This window comes from Lipotes vexillifer, unplaced genomic scaffold (assembly GCF_000442215.2).
Source record: "Lipotes vexillifer unplaced genomic scaffold, Lipotes_vexillifer_v1.1 scaffold995, whole genome shotgun sequence".
Lineage (NCBI taxonomy): Eukaryota > Metazoa > Chordata > Mammalia > Artiodactyla > Lipotidae > Lipotes > Lipotes vexillifer.
Window position 1 is genome coordinate 1,744,507 of NW_006785389.1, and position 21,938 is coordinate 1,766,444.

Genomic DNA, 21,938 nt, shown 5'->3' on the forward strand with positions numbered 1-21,938 from the left:
CTCCACTGCAGGATCTAGGGAACAGACTTCCCTCACCAGTGCTGAGCAGGATGCAGTATCTCCTGTGAATAAGAGAACAATTTCATGTTGTTCCCAGAAGTACTGGAGGTTGTCACAACTGCTCCCTCCTCAGGATAAGCTCTGTCACCACAAAAAATACTAGCATTCAGCCTCCAAATTAGGACCAAGCAAGCAAATCAGGCCCAGACCTGCAGGAGCACTGCCACCATTCCATCCACCCATGAGGCACACGAGGGTCAGGATCCCACAAAATCTGTTTCTTTTATTCTGGAAGAACCCAGTTGTTCTCAAACTACCCCTTAAAGTGAACAGAACCCTTGAGATTAAAGGTGATGGAAACCTTAATGCCTTTGTTATAGCAGAAAACCAGAACAATGTAGGCAGGCTGTTCCTGGGTCAGTGACTTGGAGGCTGGAAATTCCATCACAAGAGTCATGTGAGACCAACAAAATCCCCAGAAAAGGTAGTCCATCTTTACAAGTCACCAGCAGAACTCAGATGGAGTCCTCTTGGTCACAACGGGGTCAAGCACCTGCTCTAACTAATCAGAGAGAAAGGAGAGTACTCCAGCTTCTCATGAAGTCCCTGAGAGAATGAGAAGACACTGAGGTTTCCTGCCCCAAACACACTGGGGTGGGTACCTGATGCACAATCTGGGCACCTGCCAGGTGGTGGAGGTGAATGGCTTCTGCCTTAGATCTGACAGGACAGTAATCTGACAAGAGCTCCAGTAATCTGGAAGGTTAAAACATGAAGTACGCCTTCCACATATCTGAAATTTATGTTGATGTTTGGATGTATGAGGTTCACTTCAGGCAGATGACACCCTCAAAAGGCACCTCCTTGAGTGTTGTTATACTGAGGGAGGACATATGATGTTTCTCCATGTCTAAGTTGCTTTTCCTGTGTGAATTTTGTGGTGATCAAGAAGGTAAGGCCTTTGGCTTATGGCTTCCTCACATTTAACACACCCATAAGGCCCAACCCTGTATGAACTCTGGTGTTGAGTGAGGTTGGAGCTGTGGCTAAAGGCGTTCCCGCATTGGTCACACTTATAAGGTCTTTCTCCTGTGTGAATTCTCTGATGGTCACTGAAGTTGGAGTTTCAAATATGTGGGGTTTTTAACACCAACCAATTCTCTGCACACGCCAACTGGGTGTCCTACAATTTAATTCAGTTCTGAAACTAGGTGCTTACACTTAACACAGACCCCACAGCTTAAGGACTCCATCCTACAAGACTGCCCAATCCAAGGTGGATCCCTAGGTTACCCACACTTCTGTCTAAATTGACTACAAATCAGGGGGTTCCCATGACCACCCTAGCTCGGTTTTGATAATCTGCTAGACTAGCTCACGGAGCACCAAGGAAACACTTTTACTTACTAATCTGTTTATTACAAAGGCTATTTCAAAGTATACAGATGAACAGGCCAGGCAATGAAGTACAGAAGACAATGTCTAGGAAGGTCCAAAAGCAGAAGCTTCTGCCCTGAGAAGCTTGGTATGCGCACCCTCCTAGTCCATTGATACATTCTTGCTTACCAACCAGGAAGTTTTCTTAACCCCATCCGTTAGGGGTTTTTTGGAGGCTTTGTTATCTAGTCATGATTGATTAAATCACTGACCATTGGAGTTTAACTGAAACTCCGGGTTCTCTTCCAGGAGGCGGGGGAGAGGGGGCTGACAATTCCAAACTCTAATCACAAAATTGGTTCCTCTAGCAACCAGTCACCAACCAGAGCTTTCTAGGAGCCTTTGAAGGGGTCTCCTCTTTATCAAGCTCCAATATGAGAGGCTTGAAATGTTCTCTTCAAAATGTCATCAGGTTATTCTTATCCGCCCAGAATTTGGGAAACATAACTCCAGGCCACTCAATGTGATGATCTCACACTCAGTTTTGAACCACTGGTCATAAGAGACAAAAACAACATGAAAAGCTCCTCCGATTATAGGACAAATTCCACTTCACTCTGTTATCAAAGCTACAAAATATAGTAAATCCCACACAGTAGATTGTCCCAGGCCCCTTAATGTTTGTGACTAAGTCAGTAATCTGAGGTGGGCAGGAACATTAAGGGCATCATGCCTCACAGCAAGTTCTTACCAAAGGATTGCTCCAAAATACATAGTTTTTTGTTTGTTTGTTTGTTTGTTTTTTTGTAATAAGAGGCCCAAGCCAGGTCCCACAGCAGCCGCTGCGCAAGGTGCTGGGTGAGAGTCCCCAAGGGCCTGGGCGGAAGTTCTGGCTGCCCCGGCAGGCCCAAACGAGCTCCGGAGAAGGTATACCAACCCCAAGGGGCTCTCCCCATCCGTTGGGTAAACTGGTTCAGCTCTGCAACTTTGGGCCTCTCACTATTGTGGCCTCTCCCATCGCGGGGCACAGGCTCCGGACGTGCAGGCTCAGCGGCCATGGCTCACGGGCACAGCCGCTCCGCAGCATGTGGGATCCTCCCGGACCAGGGCACGAACCCGTGTCCCCTGCATTGGCAGGCGGACTCTCAACCACTGCGCCACCAGGGAAGCCCCATAGTTTTGTTTTATATTAATAGTATAAATGCTCTTACATATGGAATCTCATCTCTTTTCCCTGCTCTTTTTTAAAAAAAAAATTTATTTATTTATTTACTTTTGGCTGTGTTGGGTCTTCGTTGCTGCGCTCATGCTTTCTATAGTTGCAGCGCGCAGGGGCTACTCTTCCTTGCAGTGAGCGGGCTTCTCATTGTGGTGGCTTCTCGTTGTGGAGCATGGGCTCTAGGTGCACGGGCTTCAGCAGTTGTGGCACACGGGTTCATTAGTTGTGGCTAGCGGGCTCTAGAGTGCAGCAGGCTCAGTAGTTGTGGCGCACGGGCTTAGATGCTCCACAGCATGTGGGATCATCCCGGACCACGGCTCAAACCCGTGTTCCCTGCATTGGCAGGTGGATTCTTAACAACTGCACCACCAGGTAAGTCCTCCAAGATACACAGATAAGTGAGAAAAGCAAAGTGCGTATCTTTATATGAAATATGACTTTATTTTTACTAAGAAAAGCAGCTTGTATAGGACTACATTTTAACATATAGATAACACACAGATAGCAATCCATGTGCAGAAGCAATCCTAAAGTGATCCTATACTGCAAGCTTTGTTTTTCCTCCAGCAGGTTTAATTATCTGACACTTTTGACATTCTATTTTATAATTGTATATGGTGTAGGACATCTTCATAAACACTACAAAACATTTTATACTTTTCTTATATTAGGAATCAAATATGTACTGATCCAGTTTTTGTTTTTTCCAACTTCAGCTAAAAAATCCTACATATTTAGACAGAACACCTATAAATTGCAAGAATGCATGTATATGTCTCTGCAGAATACACAGCAGAATGATGCATATTTCTTGAGCATGTATCATTATCACTTGGGGGCTTGTTAAAACACAAATTCTTTGGCCTGGCCCACAGAGTGCCTCATTCAGGTCTGGGTTCAGAATTGAGCATGTGCATTTTTTTTTCTCTTTTTTTTTGTGGTATGCGGGCCTCTCACTGTTGTGGCCTCTCCCGTTGCGGAGCACAGGCTCCGGACACGCAGGCCCAGCAGCCACGGCTCACGGGTCCAGCCGCTCCGTGATATGTGGCATCCTCCCGGACCAGGGCTCGAACCCGTGTCCCTTGCATCAGCAGGCAGACTCTCAACCACTGCGCCACTACGGAAGCCCCATGTGCATTTTTAATGAGTCCCATGGTGACACTGATGGTGAAGGTCCTGGGATCAAACTGAAAATCAGGGTTCTAGGAAAGGTGAGCATGCCTGGTTTCAGGCCCCAGTTCAATGTAGTGGAAATTTTCAAGCTCTGAGAGGCATAGCCAAGACTTTCTACCCACATGCCCTGAGTGTCTCTGCAATGAGCAAAGGAGAGGTATGGCCAGCTGGGCTGGTGTCCTGCACTCTGCACTGATGAGGAGACCTGTGAAGCCTCCACCCACTGAACAACATGGTCACCTGCTTCTTCTCCCCAAAATTTATTGCAGAAGTACCCAGCGGGCTCATCTCTTACGTCCTTCAAGTGTTTTCTCAAAGGCCCTCTTATTCAAAAGATTTCCCTTTCTGTGCTGTGTAATATTATACTCCATACTGTACTTCTCAGGATACTCACCTTGTCTTCTTCTCCCAATTTGTCTGCCACATTATAATATTATACAATTAGTCTTTTCTGTTTCTGGTCTTTCTTCCTTGAGTACAATGTAATTCCTATGAATTCAGGGGTCTTTGTCTCTGTTATGACCCAATGTCTCCCATGTACCTACAGGAAATACCTAAAACCAACTGTTTGCTCATTGATCATAAGTGAGACCAGGGACTAAATATGACATCTCAGCTACCCTGTATATTTTTACAACTCTGGTTACTCTGAATGTCTCCTTTAACTCTCTCCTTCCATGCTGGTATTGCTCAAAATTTTCAAGAATAAAAGAGTCAGGACTTCCCTGGTGGCGCAGTGGTTAAGAATCTACCTGCCAGTGCAGGGGACACAGGTTTGATCCCTGGTCCGGGAAGACCTCACATGCCGTGGAGCAACTAAGCCCGTGCGCCACAACTACTGAGCCTGCATGCTGCAACTACTGAAGCCCATGCTCCTAGAGCCCGTGCTCCGAAACAAAGAGAAGCCACTGCAATGAGAAGCCCACACACTGAAACGAAGATTAGCCCCCGCTCACCGCAACTAGAGAAAGCCCACGCACAGCAACGAAGACCCAACACAGACAAAAAATTAATGAATTAATTTAGAAATAAAAATAATGGTAGTATTTAGAAAAAGAATGAAGAAGAGTCACATTTTGGAGATAAAACCTTCAGAGTGACCATTCTAGTGATGTAGTCATAGGCTCAGCTTAATTCTATGTCTTCTCAGACATCACATCTAAAACTCTGAGGCCTGACCTTTTTCCATCATCCACTGATGTTTCACCAAAACTATTTCTGCTACTACTTTGAATCACTACATAGACATTATGAATAGCTATTTGTAATTTGTATTTTACAACTATTTTTCTGAGATAACATCAGTTCTTCATGCAAACAGTCCCTGCATCAAAAAAGAAATGATAATCATTTCCCAGCAATGAAATTGTAAATTTAAGATTCTCCTAGTATCTCCAGGGCAAGAGTACCCTTTGTATACATCCTCCAACTGTGAACACTGCAGCCATTGTACAGTCAAAGTAACATGTTTCTCATTGTCCTCTTTTTGAGATTGATGGTAGATTCCTAAAAGGAACTGAATACATGTGAGCGTATCAAGTAAGAGATATTAAATGGTTAAAAGTGTTGTTCAATGTATTAGACAGAATAATTGACTCTAAAAGCAGGAGAGATGTTTTCTTTGGAAACCACAGACTGATCTGTTAAAGAAAAATCACTCAGACGCTTGTAAAAAAGTTGGGATTTGTAGCCAACGAGGAGGTGGGGTGGTGTCAGTGGATAAAAAATTACTAAGAGAGCAGGGAAATTCTTCCTAAACTGACCTAAACAATTCTTCCAGAAGGTGTAGGTCAGTGTGATCAGGTATTACCTGTGTGATGGTGAGGGATGAGGAAATTTAATCAGACATCAGTGGCTTTCAGACATTTAGGATGGGAAATTCTTGCCAAACCCATTTAGCAGAACTCTTGCTCTTGAGGACAAGGCCCAAAGACTGGGTCTAATAAAATAAAAAATAAAATAAAAGAAAGAAAGAAAAAAACCTTAGAGGGGCTTGACTAAAGTTTAGTTAAGGAGAGGCTCTGTTAGATCTATTTTTGTACTCCTGATTCAGGGTGGCCCAATATCCTTCCTCTGTCTTCCTTGACAGAACACGATCTGGAGTATTTTCTCTCTTGCCACTGACCAAATGTACATAGACTGGAAAACTAACTTTATGCTTTGGAGTGCATGAATTTGAATTGAAATAAGATAATGTTTATTAGCTTCCGCTAACAAACACATTTTGTGTCTGATTCTATAAAATTATGTTCGTTTGGTTTTGTAGCCTTTGGGGGCATCTGAAATTGTTTGTTTGAATCTCTCTTCCCCACCCTCCCCCACCCCACCCCCACCCCCGGGCCGTGCCCCGCGGCTTGCGGGATTTTAGTTTCCCCACCAGGGATTGAACCCGTGCCCTCAGCAGTGAAAGCCAGAGTCCTAACCACTGGACCTCCAGGGAATTCCCTGAAATACTATTTTTAGCTTCTGGGAGCATGCCAATCTTCACCGAGTACGAAACTATATGTCTCCAAACACTTGGGTGATCAGCTGCAGAGAGCATTTGGCAAAAATAGGATCAAGATACCTTTAAAGGTGGGGTGAAGCTCACCTGGATATATCTTTTCCCAACTCCCTTCCTGGCAAAGCTAGTCCTTTCCAGCAGGAAGCCCAGTCTCCTCAGTGTGTGGATCTGTTGGGACTACATTACCCAGAATGCTCAGTATCGAGCGGCAGGAACGCTACCCAATGAACGCTTAGAGACAGGAGGCCTCATGATGTCAGGGCGGAACTTCTGGCTTCCTTTTCACAGCGGCCATGTTAGCTACTCTTGGTTTTGTTTGACCAGTGTGAGAGATTTGGGAATTGTGGGTCCATCTCGAGGTGACGGAATTGAGAAGGTCCGAGAGGAGGGGCTGTCCCCGCAGCATAGAGGCGGGTCTGAAGTTCGGCGACGCCGCCCGGGGGCCCCGCGCCAGGCCCAGGAGAGGGTCCGCCGTCCCTGCGCCCCGCCTCTCCCGGCCCCGCTCCGCCCACAGAGTCCGATGGCGGCGGCGGCGGCGCTGAGGAACCTGCCTCAGGTAAACGCTCGTCCTCCGGCCCTCACCACGCCAGACTAAAGCCCCGAGTGCGGGGCGCTTGTTCACGTGCCCGCAGCCCAGGCCGCGGTGTCCGGGATGGTGGTGGGGCGTGGGCAAGGATGACAGGCGGAGGGACACCTGTTAAAAGGAGAACCGGTCACTGAGGAACAGAGGTTGAATAGCTACCCTGAGTCCCAGTCTTCAGGGTCAGGCAGGGGTATAGGGAGGTCTGAGCCCATCGAGCCTCGCCATAGACTCATTCCTCAAGACTTGGCTTTTTCCACGTTTCCCGCGGCTGCAGAGGCGCTTTTTGGAAACAACACAGCCAAGTGGAGGGTGCCCCATTCCCTCACTGTCCCTGACCTCCACCCACATGTTCTCTGGATTGTGGTTTCTTGCGACTCGTAAGTGCCGTGCCCCCAGTTTGGGGTCTGGAAGCCCTGGAGAAACCCTAAGGCCAGGGTTATGTGAAGGTGTTTACGTTTCTGGCAACCATTGTAAACAGGTGTGAAAAGTTATCCTAGAAACTGGTAGCACATGCTTGAGGTAAGACTGAACTGGGAATTTCCAGGAAAGGAAAAGTCCCTTTTCTTTCAGGTGGGACTAAAGATCAGGGGACAGTAATCAGGACTGGAATGACTGCTGAGAAGTTGGTGATGGGAGGTTTCGATCAGAGGAGGGAGGTAGTATTACCAACGTCTTAACTGGCTACATCTGGCTGTTGCATGAAGTATAGACTGTGGGTTGGAGGAAGGAGTAAGGAAGATCGGTATGGAGGCTACTGCCATAATCCAGGTGAGGGTCAGTGGACCAGAGTCATGATTTAGGAGGTATGATTGGATTCTGGATGTGTGTTTTTAAAACTGACAACTATATTTTCTGATGTGATCCATGAGGGAGTAAAACAGGACTCAGGGATATTCCTAGGGTTGTTTTTGTTTGTTTGTTTTGTTTTTTTAGCAGGTATGGAAATAGAAGCTCTATCAACTGAGATGAGGAAGTTGGTAGTAGGAGTAATATTCCCCAGAGATATCAGGAGCTTCTGAGATGTTTCCTAGAGCATTAAGTGGAGGCATTAAGTGAGCAGCTAAATACACAGGTCTGGAAGTCTGGGGTGTGGGACAGTGAGGTGGTGACCACCATAGGCATGGGTTGTGGGATCCAGTCTCAAAGCATTATGCATACTTGAAGAGGGAGTATGCTTGATGACCCCAGGGCGCTGGTATTGAGACTTGTGACCTTGGCCACACCAGTGGAATAGCCTGGCATGAGTGTGTGGATCCCTCTATGCCAGGTCCACAGCTTAGATACCTACTTGCCAACCCACCTCTTGTTGATAGCTGGCTCCAGTGATCAATGGGACCGTTTGAAGACAGTGGCACCAATGGTGCCAGGGCCTGATTTCTCCTCTGAGTTGGAGAGCTTGGGAGGAGGACGAGCATGGGGCATGGATTGTTGTCCCTGAGAAAGGGACTGTTTGTGGTTTCATCTGTCTCCATCTTGCCAGGGCAGTGTGACCTTTGAGGATGTGGCCGTGTACTTCTCCTGGGAGGAATGGGATCTCCTTGATGATGCTCAGAGATGCCTGTACCACAACGTGATGCTGGAGAACTTGGCACTTATAACTTCCTTGGGTAAGGCTGTCAAACCCGCCTCTATGCCTTGAACTAGTCTCTGCCCTTCCTTTTTTCCCCAGGAGCAGTCTGTCCTCACATCAGGACCATGGGCACTGCTTCCTTCCTTAGTTCCCTGGGTTGGTGCTGTGGTTCATGGGGCTGAGGTTTGTGCACCTCTCTCTCCTTCCTTTAGCATGCCCAACATTAGCTTCCCTCTTGACTTACAGTTCTTTTTTTATTATTATTCTTTTAAAAAAATTCTTTATTTTCCATTATGGTTATCATAGGATATCGAATCCCTTGCTTCTTTTATCATCAAGGTGCCATGTATTTGATCAGTGAGGGAGTGGGATTGGGTTGGAGAGCCCACAGAGGTTCACAGTATGTATATGAATCAAGCAAGATGACTCAGAGGGAACCTGGTCCTGCATAGTAGCACATAGAGGGCATGATGACAATGCCGTATTCAAATCATGCCAGAAACTTACTGTGTTTGACCAGAATTTTGATGCCAGTGGCCACACTTCATTTCTGTGTTTCTTCCACTTTCTTGACACTTGGCCAATTCATCATCTCTATTGTCACTGCTACTCTTAATTTCCAACCTGAGGTTAACCTCACATCTCTGGACTCCTCTCTCACCCGTTTTTCTCACTACTCCAACTGCAGTGCTTTCTGCATTGGCCCTTATGTATTCTATTTTTTTTTTTAACTTTAAAAAACTTATTTATTTAGTTATTTTTGGCTGTGTCAGGTCTTCATTGTGGTGCACGGGCTTCTCTCTAGTTGCGGCGGCACGTGGGTTTCTCTCCAGTTGTGATGTGTGGGTTTTCTCTCTCTCGTTGAGGTGCGCAAGCTCAGTAGTTGTGGCGTGCGAGTTTTGTTGCTCCGTGGCATGTGGTATCTTAGTTCCCTGACCAGGAATAGAACCTGGGTCCCCTGCATTGGAAGGCAATTCTTTACCACTGGACCACCAGGGAAGTCCCCCTATGTGTTGTTTCATGAGGTGTGCACACATTTTTAAACAGTCCTTAAAGACCAGCTGCCCTACTATAGTCGTATTTTCTTGGGTCTTGGCACAACCCTTTTATACAGTGTTCATGTGTGACCAGCAGACGGGTTCCTTTTCAAAGTTCTTTGTAGAAGAAGGAATTGCATACCCTGTCTCTTCTTTTTGTGTCCACCACAAGGTTCTGTCCTTCACCTCATGAGACCTCTCCCATTCTGTGATCTTTATAGCTCAGTAGTGCTAAGCAGCCCCATCCTCAACTGGAACCAACTCCTTGCTCCTGCAAACAATCCCATGGACAGGTTCCTAGGTTTGTTACACACACTTTTGTAGTAGCTGTCCCCTCCCACCAAAGTCAATGTGCACTTCACCAGCATTACTTGCTTTCAGGTTATTGGCATGGAGCAGAGGATGAAGAGGCACCTCCTGAACAGAGCATTTCTGTAAATAGAATGTCACAGGTCAGTACTCCCAAGGCAGGTGTGTCCACCCAAAAGGCCCATTTTTGTGAGATATGCGGCCCGGACTTGGGAGACATTTTGCACTTGACTGAGCACCAGAGGCAGAAACTGTATGATATTGGGGCATGGGAGCAGCAATTGTATTTCAGTGCAAAACTTCAGCACCAAAAGCAGAACATTGGCGAGAATTGCTTCAGAAGCAACATGGACAGAGCCTCATTTATGAAAGACTGCAAATTTTTTGTGTCAGGGAAGTCCCTTTCCCATGGGGAGTCCACATACACCAGGGAGAAGTCAAACAGGGGAACTGAGTGTGGAGCTGCCTTTCACAGGAGGAAAACTCATTATAACTCTGGAGAATGTACTGAAGACTTTAGTTGCAAACACATGCTTTTTCAGCACCAAAGAGTCCCCACTAGAGAAAAATGCTACATGTGCAGCGAATGTGGGAAATCTTTTAGCAAAAGCTACAGCCTCAATGACCATTGGAGAGTTCATACTGGGGAAAAGCCTTATGAGTGTGGGGAATGTGGGAAAACCTTTAGGCAAAGCTCTAGCCTCATTCAACACCAGAGAGTTCACACTGGAGCGAGGCCTCATGAGTGTGACGAATGTGGAAAATTATTTAGCAACAAATCCAACCTCATTAAACATCGGAGAATTCATACTGGGGAAAGGCCATATGAGTGTAGTGAATGTGGGAAATCCTTTAGTGAAAGCTCTGCACTCCTTCAACACCGGAGTGTTCACACTGGAGAAAGGCCTTATGAGTGCAGTGAGTGTGGGAAATTCTTTACCTACCACTCCAGTCTTATAAAACACCAGAGAGTTCACTCTGGATCAAGGCCCTATGAGTGCAGTGAATGCGGAAAATCCTTTACTCAAAACTCTAGCCTAATTGAACACCGTAGAGTTCATAGTGGAGAAAGGCCTTATAAGTGCAGCGAATGTGGGAAATCTTTTAGCCAAAGCTCTGCACTTCTGCAACATCGGAGAGTTCACACTGGAGAAAGGCCTTATGAGTGCAGCGAATGTGGGAAATTCTTTACTTACAGCTCCAGTCTCTTGAAACACCAGAGAGTTCACACTGGATCAAGACCTTATGAGTGTAGTGAATGTGGGAAATCCTTTACTCAAAACTCCAGCCTCATTAAACACAGGAGAATTCACACTGGAGAAAAGCCTTATGAGTGCAGCGAATGTGGGAAATCTTTTAGCCATAACTCCAGCCTCATTAAACACCGAAGAGTTCACACTGGTTAAAGGCCTGATGAGTGCAGTGAATGTGGGAAATCCTTTACCCATAGATCCAACTTCAGTGACCACTAGAGTGTTCATATTGGAGAAAGGCTTTATGTGCATTTGAATGTGGGAAATTCATCTCCAGGCTCCTAAAACACCATAGTGTCACATTGGAGCAAAGCCTTATGAGTATGGCAGATGGGGAAAATCCTTTGGCCAAAGTCTAGCCTCAGTACACTCCAGAGAATTCACAATGGAGAAAGGCCTTATAACATATATTCAGTGAGTGTGAGAAAGCCTTCCGCTGAAGAACATACCTCATGGGATACCACAGATTTCAAATGGGAGAACTACCTTCAATGTGCAGGTATATACGATTTCTTTGTTCAATGCAACAACACAGGAGGAGATCCCTTATGAAGATGCCATTTGCCTGTATTGAACCAGATACATCCAAACATCCACTTAAATTCCAGGTACGTGGGAGCTGCATTGCACTTTTTAACCTGTCCAGGGCCCTTGCCAGATTTATGTCACTGCCAGTTCTGTAGCAGAAGTCATTTCACCTCTAACCACCTGGCAGATGCCCATAGTGTGCAACATTCATCCAACCTAGTGTGTTCAGGGAAGGAAACCCCAGTGCTCTCCCACTTGCAGGATGATACATGAGTAGCTTGAACACTTAGTTTTTCCCAGTTTTTTTTCCTCCCTTATGAGTTAAATCATGGACCTTACCCAGTTTTGGCCTAGAGGACTCCATTGGTGATTTGAAAAGATGGACTACGTTTTTCAGGGATATTATTGATCTCATGAGACTCTAGTGATGGGATTTTCCAGCCTCCAAGTCACTAGTCTGCCTCCCATTGCTCTTGTTTGTATAATAATAAAGGTCTTATTGTTTAAGTCACCATTAATCTTAGGGGTTCTGTTCACTGTATGGGGTGATTTGTTGTAAACTGGGTTTGTTGGCTTGAGATGAACTGCTCTGGTCAGGATCCCAAACTGTGTGCCTCGGCAGGGACAGTATGATGACAGAATATGCCTCTCCAGTTTTGGTCTAGGTTGCATTGCTGCTCAAAAACTTCAAGGAAAGACTGCAAGGCTTTGTGGTGTTAATTTTTAGATGGCATGCCATGATGTTTTATAGGTTCAGAGTTCAAACTGAGGAGGGAGCTGTTTCTGGTTGCTGTGACAACCTTTAGTGCTTTTGAGAGCAACACAAACTTATTCTCTTGTTCACAGGCAATATTTCATCATGCTCAGCACTGTTGAGGGAAATCTGTTCCCCAGGTCCTGCAGTGGAGCTATGTGCCCTGATGTCCTGAATTCTGTAGGGTAACATCAATGATTTTAAGATTAAAAGGGCCAGGGAAGTGATAATTGTTACAGAAACACTGGTTTAATAGAGAGTGGAGGAGACTACAATACAATGGTTAGAATGTGCCTCTTTTAAAAGGTCACTCACAACGTTTAGTCACTATGGTTGTGAAGGATGAGCAGGTACAGAAATTCTCAGGACGTCCAGAACTGTATATCCTGTGTAGCTGAAGGCCTTGTCAGAGAAAATAATCAAAACGTTTTGTGGGGCTTCCCTGGTGGCGCAGTGGTTGGGAGTCCACCTGCCGATGCAGGGGACGCAGGTTCATGTCCTGGTCCAGGAGGATCCCACATGCTGTGGAGTGGCTGAGCCTGTGAGCCATGGCCACTGGGCCTGCACGTCCAGAGCCTGTGCTCTGCAACGGGAGAGGCCACAGCAGTGAGAGGCCTACGTACCAAAAAAAAAAAAAAGTTTTGTGGATTCCTGTGGCTTCTCTGGGCTATTCATCTAAGGCCATTGCTGTGCAAACAGGAAAACAAGGATAGAGAGAAGAGAGATTCTTAGTCTAATGATATGGTATTTTTGACCCATCCAGTATCCCTGTTGAATGAAGTGGAAATAGTCTTTGTTTCCACTTCAAAAATTTCTCACCTATTTTTGCTGCCCCTGAGGCAAGTGCTGAACCTGCCCATTGAGTCAGTATGGTTGCCAAAACTGATTTTCTAGAGTAGGAAATCCAGAATTTTAAGTTGAATCATATTTTTAAAGTTTTAATAAGGTATAAATCATATGTAGTAAATATCTATATTTAAACTATAAAATTTGATAAATTTTTTTTCTTTTTTTTTTTTTTGCTCTATGCGGGCCTCTCACCGCTGTGGCCCCTCCTGCCGCGGAGCACAGGCTCCGGACGCGCAGGCCCAGCGGCCATGGCTCATGGGCCCAGCCGCTCCGCGGCACGCGGGATCCTCCCGGACCGGGCCGCGAACCCGCGCCCCCCGCATCGGCAGGCGGACCCCCAACCACTGCGCCACCAGGGAACCCCTGATAAATTTTGATATCTATATAAATCCATGAAACCATCAATCATTATAATAAACGTTTCTGTCACCTCCATACTTACCTTTAATAATCCTTTAATAATCTCTTTATCCTCCAAGCAGCCATTGATTTGCTTTTCATTATAACAAATTAGTTTGCATTTTCTAGAATTTTATATGATTGAAATCATAAAGTCTTTAGTCTTTTTTTTCCTTGGGTGCCCTCATGTGGCATATTTATTTTGCAGTTCATGGTGCTCACATGAGTAGTTCATCCTTTTTATGTTATTGAAAAGTGTGTTGTATTGCTATACCACTATTTATTTATTTATTCATCTGTTTATAGATGTTTTAATTGTTTCCAGTTTTGGCTATTGCAAATAAAAGTGGTACAGAAATTGGATACAGTTCTTCATATTGACATATTTCCTTTCTCTTGTGTTAACACGTCAAAATGCAATACCTGAATCATAGTGTAGGTGAATATATAACTTTTTAAATTTATTTTATTTATTTTCTTTGGCTTCATTTGGCCTTCGTTGCTGCGTGGGATTTCTCTAGTTGCAGTGAGTGGGGGCTACTCTTCCTTGCGGTGAGCAGACTTCTCATTGCGGTGGCTTCCCTTTGTTGCAGAGCACAGGCTCTAGGGCATGCGGGCTTCAGTAGCTGTGGCACATGGGCTCAGTAGTTGTGGCTCACTGGCTTTAGAGCGCAGGCCCAGTAGTTGTGGCACACAGGATTAGTTGCTCTGCGGCATGTGGGATCCTCCCGGACCAGAGCTCGAACCTGTGTCCCCTGCATTGGCAGGTGGATTCTTAACCACTGTACCACCAGGCAAGGCCCTATAAAACTTTTTAAGAAACGCCAAATTGTCCTCTAAAATGATTGTTTCCTTTTGTATGCCTATTAGCAGTGTATGAGAGTTCCAGTTCTCCCATATTCTTGCTAAAGTGGATATGGTTAGCTTTTAAAATTTTGACTTTTTTAGTAAATATATAGCATTATGTCACTGTGGTTTTAGTTGCATTTCCCTGATATTTCATGATGTTGAGCATAGCTTGTGTACAGGAAATATGGAAGAAGAGTGAGTATGTTAAACATTTTGAAAGACTCAATAAACCAAATTTAGATTGTGGCAAATTCTAATGAACAAATGGCTTAGCAGCTTCATCAAGTGAATAATATGAATTAAAAAATGGTAAGTGGTACATAGAGGTTAAAAAACATGCAAGACACACCTAATTATTGCCTAAGATAAATTTCGTATCCAGATTGCAATTAATCTGCATTAAATAATACAGTTGACAAAATTCAGCACTTACAACAGTTTATCATAATTTTAAGTATTTTGATTTTTTGCAACAAAGTTATTGGAGTTATATAAGGGCCTTTACATTTTAGAAACACATCCTGAAGGGGTTATATGTGAAGTGACATGATGTCTGCTATTATAAATAAACCACTAAGTGCATTGGGATATAGAGAATAAGAACAACCACGAAATGATAAATAATGACAGAATCATTACTTCTTACTAGTCTTTTCCATTTTGGGATATATTTGAAAATAGCCATTACAGAGGGTAGAGTATGTGCAGGTAGGGTAATTTCATATGGTGAGAAGGATAAATTTAAAAGGCCAGGAGGAAACTTTTAGTTTTGATACTCTAAGTGGATATTTTAAATATGAGCAGTTTAAGTCAATCATGTCTGAACTAAACTGTTTAAAAAACAAATCTTCAAAACTTGTCACTTCCTAATCTTTTTGTTTTCATTTTCATAGATTTTTGTGTGTGTGTGTCTGTGTGGCCATATTCCATTTTATTTGATCTGATATAGAAAATCCTACATAGTTTTTTTTGTTTTTTGGGGTTTTTTGGAGGTACGTGGGCCTCTCACTGTTGTGGCCTCTCCCGTTGCAGAGCACAGGCTCCGGACGTGCAGGCTCAGTGGCCATGGCTCACGGGCCCAGCCGCTCCACGGCATGTGGGATCTTTCTGGACCAGGGCACGACCCCATGTCCCCTGCATCAGCAGGCAGACTCTCAACCACTGCACCACCAGGGAAGCCCCTACATAGGTTTTGAGGGTATTTGTAGCTTTAAAATAGAAACAATTAGCATTATCCATAGAAAGTTAGAACAGGAAAAAACCTTAGATGTCATGAGACCCATTTTTCTTCTTTCACAGATAAGTAAATTAGGGCCCAGGAAGGGGAAGTGAGTGACTTGCACAGCTAGTTAGTAGCTGGATTGGAAGTAAACCCAGGTTTAGTAACCCTTTGGTCCAATGTTTTGTTTTGTTTCATATTTACATTTTTAATTTTTTTACTTACAGACTTTTTTTTTAAGAGCAATTTTAGGTTCAAGACAAATAAGAGGAAGGTGCCCTGCTCCTACACATTCATCACCTCCTTCATTATCACCATCCCCTACCAAAGTGGTACTTTTGTTATAATCTTATAATCAATGAACCTACATTGATACATTTTTATTACCCAGAGTCTATATAGTTCATATTAGGATTTACTGCTGGTGGTGTATATTCTGAGTTTGAACAAATTTATAATGATATGTTGCATCACTATGGTGTCACACAGAGTAGATTCACTGCCCTAAAGTTCCTCTATTCTATGTATTGATCCCTGCTTTGTCCCCACATTACCTGGGAACCACTGATCTTTTTTACTATCTCCATAGTTTTGCCTTTTCCAGAATGCCATGTAGTTGGAATCATACGGTATATAGCTTTTTCAGATTGGCTGTTTTCACTTAGTAACATGCATTTAAGGTTCCTCCATGTCTTCTTATGGCCTGATAGTACATTTCTTTTTAAAAATTGAATGATATTCCATTGTCTGGATATGCCACCATTTATACATTCACCTACTGAAGGAGACATCTTGGTTGTTTCCAAGTTTTGGCAATATGAATAAAGCTACTATAAACAATTATGTACAGGTTTTTGTGTGAACATAAGTTTTCAACTCCTTTGGGTACATACCATGGAGCACAATTGCTGATGAGAGTATGTTTTCTAGGAAACTGCCAATGTGTCTTCCAAAGTGTCTGCACTAGTCTCACCAGCAATGAATGAGAGTTTCTGTTGTTACACATCCTCACCAGCATTTGGTGTTTTCAGTGTTGTAGAATTTGGATTCTAATAGATGTGTAGTGGTAGTTCAATGAAGAGTAGCCCCCACTCGCCACAACTAGAGAAAGCCTGAGGATTTTTGCATCAATGTTCATGAGCAATATTGGTCTGAACTTTTCTTGTAGTGTCTTTTGTTTTGGTATTAGGGTAATGCTAGTCTCTGAAAATGAGTTAGAATTATTCCCTCTGCTTCTAGCCTCTGAAACAGGTAGTAGAGAATTGGTATAATTTCTTTCTTAAATGTTCACTAGAATACACCAGTGAACCCATTTCAGTATGGTGTACTCTGTTTGGGGAGGTTATTAATTACTGATTCAATTTCTTCTGTTGCTTTATCTTTTTCTTTTTCTGTTATTCCTGTTACTCATAATTTATAGCTTTTGTATTTGTCTAACAGTTCTTGAGTATTCTTTTTTGTTTTTCAATGCTCGCCCCTCCCCATTTTGGAGGTTTCTATTGAGATATTCTCAAGTCAGATTCTTTTCTTAGCTGCGTCCAGTCTATGAATTAAGCACATCAAAAGCATTCCTCATTTTTGTTACACAATTTTTGCTCACTAGCATTTCTCTTTGGTTCTGTTTTAGAATTTCCATCTCAGTTTACATTGCATGTCTGTTCTTGCATGCTGTCTACTTTATCCAATAGAGCACTAAGCATATTAATCATAATTGTTTTGAATTCCTGGTCTCATAAGTCCACATCTCTGACTTGTCTGAGTTTGGTTCTGATACTTGCTCTGTCTCTTCAAACTTTCTTTTTCTTTTTTCTCTTAAAACTTTTAAAAACATTTTTATTATGCCTTACAGTTTTTTCTTGATAGCTAAGTATGATGTGCTCAGTAAAAGGAACTGCTGTAAATAGGTCTTTTAAGTGATTTTAAGGTGTGGAGAGAGGGGAAGTGTTCTATAGTCCTATGATTAGGTCTCAGTATTTCTTTTTCTTTTTGCGTTATAACTTCCTCTTTAACCTATTAGGTCTTTAGAAATGTTTTCTTAAAAATTTCCAAACTTTGAACATTTTGTTTGTGGTTTTAAGTTTTCTGTAAAAAAATATTTTAACTTGACACATAATGTAGGTCCCAGTGTTTTAGTGAGGTTCTCCTACTGGACTGTGAACTTCATATGTGCCTTTTCAGTCTCTCCTCTATCTTAGGTGGAAACAGGATGGCTAGAGTGGGCTCGAGTTGGGTATTTTCCTTCCCCCCAGTCATTTAGGCTCTGATAAAACCTAAGGCTCTGCTTTAAAATTTTCTCCTGGAGCAGACTGCATAAAGAACAATGCTTTGGTATATTTGAAAATGGTTCCTTTTCCTTTCTCCCTGCTGGGAGCATGACATGATTTTTCTCGGATATTCACTGCGAGAAACAGGTAGAACTCTAGGAGATAAAACTCAACAGAAGTGTGGGTTTTCTTCCCCATGACTGGGTTCCCCTGGAGTTCTCTCTCAGATTTGTCCCCACTGAGAGGAATTTGTCAATTAAAGTTCAGGTTTCCCTGTCCTGACATTGGTTATCACAGTGATTTCAGCTTGTGGGTTTCTGCTTCAGTAACTTGTGATTCTCTGTGTTACCCTTTCAGTCTCTCCAATTTGGGGACAGTGGTTTGCCCTGTGACCACACTTCATTTAGGAATATAAGAAGAGTTGTTAATTTTTTCAGTCTGTTTAGGCTTTTGCTTGTTAGGATGTAGTGGCAAATGCCAGCTTTTTATATGCTTGACCGGAAACCAGAGGTACCCTCCTGCCCTTTTTATTTCATCCTTCTGAACAGATTAAATTTCTGATACACTGGCACTGCTATGATCTGAATGTTTGTGTTCCCTTCAAATTCATATGTTGAAATCCTAAGCCACATAGGTGATGGTATTGGGAGGCTGGGCTTTTTGGAGATGCTTAAATTATGAGAGTGGGCCCCTCATGAATGGATTACTGGCTCATAATAGAAGCTCCAGAGAGATCCTTAACCCCTTACAGCTTGTGAGGACAGAGCAAAAAATCAGCAACATTGAAGAGGACCCTCACCTGACCATGCTAAGCACATTGATCTCTGACTTCCAGCCTCCAGTACTGTGAGAAATAATTATCTATTGTTTATAAAACATCCAGGTAGTGATATTTTGTTATAACAGCCAGAACAAACTAAGACACATTCTATCTTTTGTTACAGCTATTTTCAAATATATACAGAAATGGGAAAAACTATATCATGACACCAAATGAAGGCTTCCTCAATCTTCCACCATTATTTATCATTTAATGGCCATTCTTGTTTTGTCCATCTTCACATACACTAGTGGATTATTTAATTTATGATCTCAGACGTTACATCATTTAATGCATAACTTCTTGAGAATGCATTTTTTAAATGTGAGGGCTATTTCATAACCCCAATAGCTACCACACAAAAAATATTTTAAAATATGATAAATATGTTATCACTGCTCAATTATCTCAAAAGTTTTGTGTTTCCTAAGTCAGATTAATCACAGTTAGGATCCAAAATGTATTATGGCTTTCAGAAGCTGTCTCATAAGCCTCTTCACCTATAAGTTCCATCTACCTTTTTTATTCTTATTATTTATTTGTTGAAGTTGCTGAGTTATTTGTCATTTTCTAGGTGTGGTTTGTTGAATCTCTGATACTGTTTAATGATCACCCTTTCTTTGTATTTCCTGTACACAAGATATTGATGAGATGAGTGATTGAGATTTCATCCCAGCAGATAGGTTGTGATGGTGACTGTTGGGGAAATAAAATCTCCCAACCCACAGATCCTGTCCACAAAGGTGGTAGAGACAGAAAACACTTTCATTGTTTGCAGTGTGTGTTTTCTAACCTCACCAAGCAATCAATTCTGACATTATCTCCCTGGAGATAGCATGAGATCCCACAGGTGAAGGGCTCAGTCCCACAAGTCTTCCTCCACTTCAGATATCTTTCAAAAGTCCAGGTTGTTACCTCTGCTTCTGAGCGACTGGCTATAAATCAGAGCTTCCCATGACCCCCTCCTGGAGTTTGATTATTTTGCTAAAGCAGCTCACAGAACTCAGGGAAACATGTACTTAAATTTAATAGGCAGATGAAGAAGTATATAGGGTGAGTTCTGGAAGGGTCTGGAGCACAAGAGCATCTGTCCTCATGGAACTGAAGTCTGTCACCCTCCCAGTACGTTTAGAGACTTGGAACCTCCTTAAATCTTGTTCAAGAGTTTGTATAGAGCTTTAAACTCCAGCTCTCTCCTCACACCCCCTTCCTGGAGGTCAGTGGGTAGGGCTATTTAGGACCCTCAACCTAAATCGCTTCTTGAAGCATAAATTCAGTTGTGCTCAAAAGGGACCTCTTGGGACTTCCCTGGTGGTCCAGTATTAAGAATCCACCTTCTGGGCTTCTCTGATGGTGCAGTGGTTATGAATCCACCTGCCAATGCAGGGGACACAGATTCGAGCACTGGTCCAGGAAGATCCCACATGCTGCGGAGCAACTAAGCCTGTGCACCACAACTACTGAGCCTGGGTTCTAGAGCCTGCAAGCTACAACTACTGAGCCTGCATGCCTAGAGCCCTTGTTCTGCAGCAAGAGAAGCCACTGCAATGAGAAGCCCGTGCACAGCAATGAAGAGTAGCCCCCACTCGCCGCAACTAGAGAAAGCCTGCATGCAGCAACAAAGACCCATCACAGCCAAAAATAAATAAATAAAAAAAAAAAAAGAATCTGCCTTGCAATGCAGGGGGCACGGGTTCAATTCCTGGTCAGGGAACTAAGATCCCACATGCCATGGGGCAACTAAGCCCTCATGCCACAACTACTTGAGCATGCAAGCCACAGCTAGAGAGCCCATGTGCTGCAACTACAACAACAGAAGGGACCTGTTATGAGTGACAAAAGATATTCCTGTCACTCAGGAAATTCCAAGGGTTTTAGAAGCTCTGCCAGGATCTGGGAACAAAGGCCAATTAAATTTCTCATTATACCACATTATTGGGTCAGTATTAAAGCAGGATGTGATGTGCATCCAAAGCCATCTGCTAAGAAATTGCAAAGACAAAAAAATAACCAAAAAAGCCTCACTCCCTTATATAGACGAGCACATAGAACCCATTATTTACATGTTTTCAAGATAAATATAACTAGTCTTCAAGTAACAGGACTTGAAAGCATTGTGAAAGATGAAATAAAATGGAGTCCCTTATGTCAAGGGGTTTTTAAACGGAGCTGAGAGGCCATTAAAGAAGTGGGTCTTACGCACGTCCTCACCAGGTGAAACGTGAACTGGAATGGGCCAAACCACAAGTGTTTTCAACAACTCTGCAAAAGTACCTTGCTCCAGTAACATTTTTGCTTAGTGACACCTTTAGCAACCAAACATGCTTAGCCAAGACTAGCTTTCTGCCGCCAGCAGCAATCAAAATACTTTGAATTATGTAGACATTCCCCTTTTTGTCTTTAAAAACCCCTGACTTTCACTCCCTAGTAGGACATTATTTGGGTTGCTACCCGAATCTGTGTATCCTGAGTTGCAATTCTTTGACCCAAATAAACGCTTCTGCTTGATTTTGCCTCAACATTTTTTGGTTGACAGTATCATTTGTCACAGATAGTTTATCCTAACTATACCTGGTAATTGGGGTGACCATCTGTGTTAGCTAATTGGCTTTATCTAGAGGAAAGACAAACTACTTTGGGAAGTTTTTTCAAATTGGAACAAGGTACCCACCGAAGTTAGGCTCCTACCCTCCCTCGGATACTGGGAGATAGGTGAGCTAGCTCCCTTGATGTTTGCATTTCAAGAAGCTGGGTCTAAAGATGTTTCCATTTTAAAGAAATGGCTCCTAGTTCTTAAGAAAGACTATTCTGGGTCATGAATCTGAAAAACAAAAAAGCCCAACTGACAAAAGTCCTATCTAGTATTCAAATGGATGCATTTTAAAGAGATAAGGAAGTGCTTAGAAGTTCTCTAAGCTAAATGCTCTGACAAAAGACAAGGGAGAATCTCCCCATTTTCAACAGGAAGAATTAAGCCTCATATTTAATTTGTATTTCACACATGGGGGAAACAGTGTAATTGACATTACAGTGTAATAGATGTTGACTGAAACACAGTGTAATAGACATGGATCTGCCTAACAAAATACCCTTCGCTAAAAAATCAGGGAGGCAGTCAGAGTCCAAATGGCATTTGGAATCCTCTTCATATGAAGTATAGAGAGAGGGCCATTGGTTAATCAGATTTTTATCCCCCACCCCCACCCCCACCCCACCCCCCACCCCCGTACGC

At 43.3% G+C, this 21,938-nt stretch overlaps 2 protein-coding genes across 2 annotated transcripts in view; both read left to right on the top strand.

Annotated features, from left to right (window-relative positions):
* The window catches only part of LOC103076278 (zinc finger protein 551-like), a 220,216-nt gene that overhangs the window by 27,392 nt on the left and 170,886 nt on the right, over positions 1-21,938 (top strand). The window contains 1 exon segment of the mRNA XM_082931098.1: positions 10,334-11,172. Within this exon segment, the coding sequence (XP_082787224.1) occupies positions 10,334-11,172 (839 nt within the window).
* Positions 7,554-10,291, top strand: LOC103088465 (zinc finger protein 154-like). The gene is made up of 4 exons (XM_007457491.1): positions 7,554-7,623; positions 8,295-8,470; positions 10,077-10,225; positions 10,285-10,291. Exons 1-4 carry the CDS (start codon positions 7,554-7,556, stop codon positions 10,289-10,291), a joined length of 402 nt encoding a protein of 133 aa, XP_007457553.1.